This window comes from Corythoichthys intestinalis, chromosome 1 (assembly GCF_030265065.1).
Source record: "Corythoichthys intestinalis isolate RoL2023-P3 chromosome 1, ASM3026506v1, whole genome shotgun sequence".
NCBI classification, from domain to species: domain Eukaryota; kingdom Metazoa; phylum Chordata; class Actinopteri; order Syngnathiformes; family Syngnathidae; genus Corythoichthys; species Corythoichthys intestinalis.
The window spans coordinates 55,591,955-55,601,400 of NC_080395.1; the positions used below are offsets into that span (position 1 = coordinate 55,591,955).

At 38.7% G+C, this 9,446-nt stretch overlaps 1 protein-coding gene across 1 annotated transcript; it reads right to left on the minus strand.

Annotated features, from left to right (window-relative positions):
- Positions 1-476: 476 nt before the first annotated feature.
- csrp3 (cysteine and glycine-rich protein 3 (cardiac LIM protein)) lies at positions 477-8,781 on the minus strand. The gene is made up of 6 exons (XM_057843181.1): positions 8,740-8,781; positions 6,871-6,982; positions 4,503-4,674; positions 3,066-3,195; positions 1,465-1,558; positions 477-1,381 (listed from the first exon to the last, which is right to left on the minus strand). The coding sequence occupies exons 2-6, from the start codon at positions 6,980-6,982 to the stop codon at positions 1,308-1,310; spliced, it is 582 nt and encodes a 193-aa protein (XP_057699164.1). The 5' UTR covers positions 8,740-8,781; the 3' UTR covers positions 477-1,307.
- Between the last annotated feature and the right edge of the window lie 665 nt (positions 8,782-9,446).

The window sequence follows — 9,446 nt, forward strand, 5'->3', positions numbered from 1 at the left end:
GTGGAAAGAGCTGAAGACTGCTGTTCACAAACACTCTCCATCCAACCTCACTGAGCTCGAGCTGTTTTGCAAGGAAGAATGGGCAAGAATGTCAGTCTCTCGATGTGCAAAACTGATAGAAACATACCCCAAGCGACTTGCAGCTGTAATTGGAGCAAAAGGTGGCGCTACAAAGTATTAACGCAAGGGGGCCGAATAATATTGCACGCCTCACTTTTCAGTTTTTTATTTGTTAAAAAAGTTTAAATTATCCAATAAATTTTGTTCCACTTCACGATTGTGTCCCACTTGTTGTTGATTCTTGACAAAAAATTAAAATTTTATATCTTTATGTTTGAAGCCTGAAATGTGGCAAAAGGTTGCAAGGTTCAAGGGGACCGAATACTTTTGCAAGGCACTGTATGTAACTTCCGTGCCGCTGCTCTATAACTGCCGAGTTTGCTGGTGCTGTTTGGAATGAAAAGTTAAGGTGTGTTATTAAAATTCTGAAAACTGTGTATTTCTTTGTCAACATCTCATGTTACTAAGTGGGCACACGCGGCTAGTAGTCAGGAGAGGCTTATGTAAGTACAAAATGGGTTTTCCTTTAAAAATGTACTGGGTGAGGCTTGTAATTAGGGGCGCCCAATAGTCCAAAAATTACGGTATATGGAAAAGGTTTTAAAATATGTCATTCATTGAAGGTGCGCCTTATAATCCGGTGCGCCTTATAGTGCGTAAAATACGGTAGTTTAAAGCATTAAATGAGATTTCCTGATACCTGTAGAAACCCTGCAATACCTGATGATATAATAGACAATGAAAAGCAAAACAAAAAAAAGACACTATTGTTACATACACAGATGTTCGTCACTCAGTCCACCTATAACTATGTCAATAATTGGGTGGCACTGGCATTCACAGGCTCCTGTATTTTTTTCAATAACATGCTCCTTTGCAAATTGTTCAACAGTTCATACAAACTATAATTAGAGCACGAGGCTACAAACTAGCCCTTAAGTCATGTACAGACTGTTGTTTAATAGCTGACTACACAGTTAACATTTTTATTGATTTATACATTGTTAGAATCTTCCACAAACTGCACTTCTAACAAAACATTTTGCCCAAAGTCAGGTGGGAAAAGTTCCAGCTCACCTATGAGCTAATCAGTGACAAACACTGAAAAATTGCTGAAGAAACATTTTGGTACAAACATGGCTCATCACAAACAAAGCGAAGCAAAGTTAATGACTTGATAGTAGCTGTTGTTGTGTTAACAGTAATAGTTTAAGGCTATTTAATTCTTCACAACTACCACACAGTGTTCAGTCTCGTTCCTCCAACATGGCGGCATTTCCAAGTCCAAATCCTTTTGGGCCAAAGTTTTTGGCGTAGCAAACTTGGGAGAAATAAGAGTGCAAGTAGGGTTATTATATTTTTAAAGTTAATAAGTTTGAGACAACGGGACGCAATATACTGTACCTTTACAGTATATCTCTCCATCCTTGTCGGTCACTGTGGTCGACTCCAGACTTTTACCACACATAGCACAGCGGAAGCACGTTTTATGCCAAGGCTGCAGACATGTACGCATTATTATACGGTACATTTCCTGTTAAATTTATCTCATTTTCCTTTCACATAAACAATAACTTGTGATTAAAAAATTGGCTCTTAAAGCAACACTAGGTAAGTTTTCAACCTTCATAAAATATTTTCATCACATTTGTGATATGTCGACTGACAACTAGTTGAATGACACCTCTTTTACAGTATATCTTGAGGGGGTCTGTATCACTTTTACTGGCACTAATTAACTTTGAGGAGGGTGGCAGGACACCTGCCACACAAAAAAACTATGAATGTACTGACTGCTTTACGGAATACGTCACCTCCCCCTTTCCCTATTCGTTATAAAGACGGAAGTCGATGCAAACGCTTTCGCGCAAATTCTGCAAAGATGGCAGAGCCAAAAGAGACAAAAAGTTTTGTCTGAGGAGGGAAAAAAGGCAGGCTGCCAGGATATACAGAATAAACATTGGCCCGGCTTTCAAACGCTGACGTGACACCCCGCCACCTCAACCTAACTTTTCAGTGCTGACAAGTTCGGTTGGGGTGGGGGGGTTAGCCACACTAAGTCACACAGTTGCTAACCGTCATTTGCTATTGTTTAGCCACAACTGGATTCATTACCTAATTATTATTCATCCTTCACACAGCCGCTGGAAACATAAATATTGTTTAATCCATCTGCAGGCGACCAGGAGATTGATTTTTGATTGATTGACAATTTTAAGACACTGTGGGTGTGTGGTGGTCCTAATGGGAAACACAGTCTTCCTTCAGCAAAAAACACTCCCGCTTTTGTCCACCGGTGTAGCTAAAATCGACCAAAACTGAAAAGTTACCAAGTGTGGCTTTAAGCCTTTAGAATCAGTGACTATAATTTAACAGGAAAATATACAGTATAGGGAGTGACAACCAATAATACAGAGGTACATCTACTTACAAAGGTCTCTACATACAGAATTTTTAGGTTAAGACACACCTCAACGGGAAAACATTGCCTCTTGATACGAAACAAATTTCAGGATATGAAAGGCAAAAATACTGGTACTCACAGCTCCCAGAGTTTACTGAACGTAACATCCTTACAGCTGCTCTGCCATTGGCTATTGCCTAGCATTCCTGGCATCCAATTGGCTAAAAGGGACCTCTACTGTATGTGTATGTGTGTATGCAATCGTCCTCTTCATTCGCCCCTCATTTTACATGAATGTATGAACTTTTATTCATTACGCTATTCTTGGTATTTTACATAATGCACAATTCAGATTTAATGTTTATTGTGCAATAACCTAATTATAACATGTATTTGTTACATGTTTTGATGCATTATAAAAGATTTATGTCTAAATTGTTGGGTGCCTTGGAACGGATTATGGCATTTACATGGAAAATGCGTCTCTACTTACAGAATTTTCAAGTTAATAAACTACTTGCAGAACCAATTAATTCTGTAAGTAGAGGTACCACTGTATATGATGTTGAGAGGATACCGCGCAGTGACTCCGAGTCCTTACCTTCCCGGCTCCCATCACCTTTTCTGCTGCATACACAGCTTTGGAGCAACGAGGACAGCGATCAGAGCCTCCAAACTTCGTGGAAAACTTGTTAGATGTGGAGTTGGTCGAGGATTGCCGTGGTTTAGATCTAAAAAAGATAGGACGTGTCGTTTGGTTGTAATACAAATGGGTAATTCCAGAATTGAAGGAGTTTATGTCCTACTCTTAAAATGTTAAACAATATACATCTAAGATACTAACACATGCTGTTTGTGAATGTACTTTTAGTTAAAATGGAATTTTTAATTTCTCTTTGGTATTATGTTTTTTCACCGCTGTCTCTTGTGACTGTGGGAACAACCGCTGCTACAAGACAATATGCGCATTTTTATATTTATTATCTGTATGACAGTACTACAAGTAGTACAATTTAATTTCTCCTAATGGGGATTAATCAAGTAATTCAATCACTATCATGCAAGACTTACATGATATGCTTGATTTTTTATTTTTCATCAGTTTCATCAAGTTGGGCCAAAGAAGGGCTGTTATGTGCTATTTTTCATACTTTTAGAACATAGTTGTTTTTGATTGACTGTCTCACTCTACCTCATGCAACCCTGATATGCAATATAATCGGAATTAGAATTCAGTCATTCATTATTTCATTTTCTGAGCCGCTTATCTTCACAAGGGTCACGGGGGTGCTGAAACCAATCCCATCTAATCATGAGCAGTAGGTGGGGTACATTCTGACTCAGTTGCCAGCCAATCGCAGGTCACAAGGAGAGGAACAACCATTTGCGCACACACTCATACCTATGGACAATTTTAGAGTGTTCGATCAGCCTACCATGCGTGTTTTTAGGATTTGAGGGAAAACCTGAGTACCCAGAGTAAACCCACGCAGGCACAGGAAGAACATGCAAACCCCACACAAGAAGGCCGAAGCCCGGGATTGAACCCTTGATCTCAGAACCGTGAGGCGGATGTGCTAACCACTCTGCCGCCGAATAAGAATATTATTATGATTATTTTCTTTACTTTTTTTTACACAAGCAAATTTGTCCTCCTGGTCAGTTGTAACAACTCGATAAACAGCAAGACTACTCCACAGAAAAAACTAACAACTAATCTGTCATTTGTACAGATTAGCATCCCTGCTACTGTGATTATGCCAAATATTGTAAACACCAATAAATCATTTAACAACATTTTTACCATTGAGCTGTAAGATGAGCAGAGCACGCCTTTCACAGTTTATCACACATTATTGGTGTATGTATTTGGAGCAGAAAATTGGAAACAAGTAGGTTCTTTTTTTTCTTTCTTTCTTTCTTTTAAGAATTTTGAGCCCAAACATCCTCCAATTCTGAAAGGACCCAGTATATATTAAAAAACTCATTCGGATTAGTGTTGAACTAATTTGCATCATATGAAATAGAGGGATCATACTCATCGGGCTGGAGATCAACATGCTTTCCAACAGGATCGGAACTCAGCGCTCCAGCCCCTTGCCCGTACCCATAACCTTTCGGCCCATATTTTTTGCCGTAGCAAGATTTGCAGTAGATCTCAGACTCGTGCGCTGCTACTGTGGTGCTGTCCAGTCCTTTTCTGCAGCTCACTGTGCAAAGAAACAAATAGACTGTGACGACGGGCGGAGTATGGAGACATCTACAGTCATGTGAAAAAATTAGGACACCTCATTAAATATTCAGTTCTTTACTAAGAAATGTTCACATATCCAATGTCTGTTCATTTTTATTCATCTCTGGAAAAGAAAGTTATTTAATTGCAGGTAAACAACAAAAATTAACATCGTTTTACCCATTAAACATAATACATCAACAAAAATGCATATCCTAACTGAGAAAAAAGTTAAGACACCCTCCCACCTAATAGCTAGTGTTACCCCCATTTGCTGAAATAACTTCAGTGAGACGCTTTTTTTAGCCATCTACCAGTCTTTGACATCAGTCTGAAGAAAGTTTGAACACTCCTCAACGCAGAATACTTTCAACAGTGACTGACTGTTGAAGTGTGAGAGAACACCATGGTGAAATCAAAGGAGCTGTCTGAGGCCTTCAGAAAGAAAATTGTAGATGCTTACGAGACTGATAAGGGATTTCAAAAGAATATAAAATCATCCATTCCACTGTCCGGAAAATAGTCTAGTGGAGGATATTCAAAACAACTGTCAACATGCCCAGGTCTAGCTGTCCAAGCAAGTTCACCCCGAGAGCAGACCGCAAGATGCTAAAAGAAGTCTCCAAAAACCCTAAAATGTCATCACTGGACCGACAGCAAGCTCTTGCTAATGTTGATGTGAAAGTGCATGCCCCTACAATCAGAAACAGACTTCACAAGTTTAACCTTCATGGGAGGTCTGCAAGGAGAAAACCTTTGCTCTCCAAGAAGAACGTTAAGGCCAGACTGAAATTTCCCAGAGTGAATGTAGACAAAGACCAAGCCTTCTAGAATAATGTTCTTTGGACAGATGAATCTAAAATTAAATTATTTGGACACCAGAACAGAGGACATGTTTGGCTTAAACCCCATACAGCATTCTAGGAAAAGAACCTCATTCCAACTGTGAAGCATGGAGATGGAAGTGTTATGGTTTGGGGATGCTTTGCAGGACCTGGCCAGTTCACCATCATAGAATCCACCATCAATTCATCGTGTATCAGAGGGTGCTTAAGCAACATGTGAGATCATCTGTGAAAAAAATTAAAGCTGAAGCGAAACTGGACCCTGCAATATAACAATGACCCAAAACATACCAGTAAAATCCACCAAGGACTGGCTGAAAAAAAACAAAAAAAAACTCAAACATCTCACATCTGAAAGTATTCTACGTTGAGGAGTGGGGAAAACGTTCTTCAGACCGATGTTAAAGACTGGTAGATGGCTACAAAAAGCGTCTCACTGAAGTTAAGGGGGTAAAAGAGGGTAACATTAGCTATAAGGTGGTAGGGTGTCCTAACTTTGTCCTCAGTTAGAATATGCATTTTTGATGCTATATTTGGTTTAATGAGTAAAACAATGTTAATTTTTGTTGTTTACCTGCAATTAAATCACTTTCTTTTCCAGAGATAAAGAAAAACAAGATTTAATGGGGTGCCCTAATTTTTTCACATGACTGTATTTTTAACATTTTCAATCACTTTATCTACAGGAAGGAGAAATACACTTGAATCATGCTTGGCTATTAAGGCTGTGTGACTGGGTCTGGACAGGGTGTCCCATTGGAGTGCTGGTTAAACAAAGCCAGCACCGAGTATGCTTTATCAGTCAGCAGAGTCATTACGCATACTTCAATGTGTTGTGTTTCTATTCATAGCCAGAGATGCAAGTGCGAGGTGAAGCTTTGGGAAAAGTCGAATTGAGAAGAGAGTGATGAGCTTATCTCAGAGACCTTTCAGATGTCCCACTGGAACAAAGTAGTCATCGCACAGTCTGTGGCTGAAACCGAATCTTGTGTGTATAAACAAATACGGTGAAAAATAGGCAGGGTGCACAGCCTCAGCTGGTGTTGTAACCCCCCCCCCCCACACACACACACACAAGCACGACATTAGTAACATTTCTGACAGCTTTTGTTTCACAGAGCCTCCTTGTTATGTTTTTTTCTCAATTAGTTTGCAATTGGTTGGTTTGAAGCCATTGAGCCTCGTCTTAATACATGTTTTTAAGTAGGATGGAGAAAGAGTAGATTCATCAATTACAACTTTGATGGTTACAGTCCTAATAATAGATCTAGGCTATCTATCTTTAAAATTCTTACAATGAGGTCAGGACAAAAGAAATGCTTTCTTACTGCAGATGAAACAGGTTTTATGGAAGCTTCTCCCATTACACTGGATCTCCTCCGCATGATAGACAGTTTTCTCGCAGGCTGCACACTTTGCGCCACCTCCCCAGTTTGGCATCTTGATCAAAAACACATATATGTGCACGTCACTGTTTTGAAATACTTGTGTAAACTGTTAGTAGGACTTTATTAACACTACACATGCACTGTCTTCGAGGGCAAAAACATTGACAAAAAGTGTTTCTTTTTTTTCTTTCTTTTTAGGAAATCCTTCCTGCTTTGTCTGTTGCTCACAAGAAGACCTTGCTCATAATCTATTTCTAAATGTGTTTGATGGGCTTGTCGTCAGGGTGCTCATCTAACCACGCCTTTTTGGACCTCGCTTTGTTCAGTGGGACACTGTCCTGCGGAAATGGCAACAAGGACCCCCAAATACAGGATGTCCCCTTAAGTGGTGCATGCATATATTAAAAGGTCAGCTTCACTGATTTATTAAGAAATGTGTACCTACACAAACACCTACTCATTTAATTATGCTATAAGACTGTCATTATAATCCATGAGACCAGTCATGAATATGAATAAATGCTTACGACAGATGCAGAAGTGTTTAGTTACGTGTTACATTTACTCTGTGACATTTACTTGTGGAACTTTTTGAGTAAATGTACAAGAGTAGTTTTACTAAGTCATACTATTTACTTTCACTTGAGTAGATCTGTGAAGAACAAACGCTACCGTTACTCCGCTACTTTGAGCTACAATTGTCGTTACATTTTTCCTCTTTTATCTATATATTAGATTTTTTTTTTTTTTTTGCCAGCGTGCCAACAGTAGCTCTACCAGTTTCCCCAATGAGACGTCAACAATAATAACATGACTCCATTATACCAATCAGACTCAAGCTTGCCGTTCTATGATCATGCCGGCCTGTTCAATCACTCATGCTCTTTGGACAAATGAAGCTTCAGTCCTGTAGATTTTTTTTCTCTCGCTGGAATTCAATGGGTTTTTTTGTATTTATTTGCCCTAATGCGGTTATGTCATAGGTTATAATACAGTATAATAGTAACAGTTCATATCGATAAAAAAAATGCCATTGTTAAAAAAAAAAATTTTTTTTAAATCATACATCTTAAGGCGTTACTCACAATGTTACTCATTAGTTGAGTACTCTTTTCACCAAATACGTTTTTACTTGTACTTGAGTACATTTTTTGGATGACTACTTTTACACTTACTTGAGTAATATTATTTTGAAGTAACGCTACTCTTACTTGAGTACATTTTTTTGGCTACTCTACCGTCATCTGGACAGATGTCACTAGCTGTTGACAGGTGTCATGTTGTAATTATGACAGTCTGATGGCACTGTCATAAGGAGCATTCAAATAAAGTGCTACTCAAAAGTTTAAGGCGAAATAGAATATTCTTAGTTTAGTTTTTTTCACCCTTTGTCATTATTTTGTTTATTGTTACTGTGAATTCAATCAGCAAGTACGTAAAAAAATGTAAGTGAACATGTATGCCTATTAATAAAGATAATGCAAGATTTACAGAAAATTGATTTCCAATAGGGACAAAAAAGCAGTCTTTTGTTTAATTGTATTTACTTATTTGAGTCTACTATCAGTTTGGTATCCGACAAAAGACTTGGATGTTCCCAAAAGGTCTTTTCCCAGCAAGTACCTATTCCCACTCCCATCAGTGCATGTCCAATACCTCACAGCTATGGTATGAAGTTCCATGAATAGAAACTTAGAAAGTACAAAAGCCAAGATCTTGATATTAAAAAAAAAAAAAAAAAAAATACTGCTACTACTACAGCAAACCAACAAGTAATGCGGTTGTCGTATAAAGTAAATCAGAGCTTACCTTGATTCACGTCTGCGTGCTTCTGTCCCACAGAGGCATTGTATGTTCCAGCTGGCTTAAATAAGGCCTTCTCAGCATCAGCAATGACGCGTACATGAAAGTAACCTCCTAAAATAACTTGTGATTGAGCCAACCCCTCTGACCCTTCATCACAGGCTGAGTGGGGCCCTGACCGTCAGCGCGCTAACATTTGTTGTGGATTTACCGAGTGAGACGGGAGCCAGCACTCACAGCTGCATGGAGGTTTCAGGATTACCTACAAACAATAAATGGTGGACACTGTGTAGAAGTGACTGGCCGCATATTCCCGTCTAAATACGATCCATACGGATGAGTGCGCGTTACCGTACCGATGTGCAATCACAAAATGCTTTGTAAGAATTTAAATTGACTCATATAAACAGGATAATCCGTTTTCTGAATGACAGTTTAGTGTGGAAAAGATTTTGGAAAATTAATTCATCCCTAAGGAATTTAATCAAAAACCAAGGGCGTAGTTTGCATTGGGACGGTCGGGACATAACACAACCAACTTTTCAGGATGCTCAAATTGTTCCCACCAACCTTCAAGCAAATTTACATGCATTATATAATGAGTTCTGTTATACAGGTAATTTAAATTGTCTTCCCATATGTTGTAAGGATTTAATTGACCCTACCGTTATTAAATGAATCATTTAAATATTTTCAAACTTACATTTACCCCT

Excerpts from the sequence above, each read along its gene's own strand:
- csrp3 (XM_057843181.1), bottom strand. The coding sequence starts at position 6,982 with ATGCCAAACTGGGGAGGTGGCGCAAAGTGTGCAGCCTGCGAGAAAACT. Across the intron at positions 3,196-4,502 it reads GTTGATCTCCAGCCCGATGA|ATCTAAACCACGGCAATCCT; the intron begins GTATGATCCCTC and ends TATCTTTTTTAG. Across the intron at positions 1,382-1,464 it reads TGGAGAGATATACTGTAAAG|TTTGCTACGCCAAAAACTTT; the intron begins GTACAGTATATT and ends ATTTCTCCCAAG.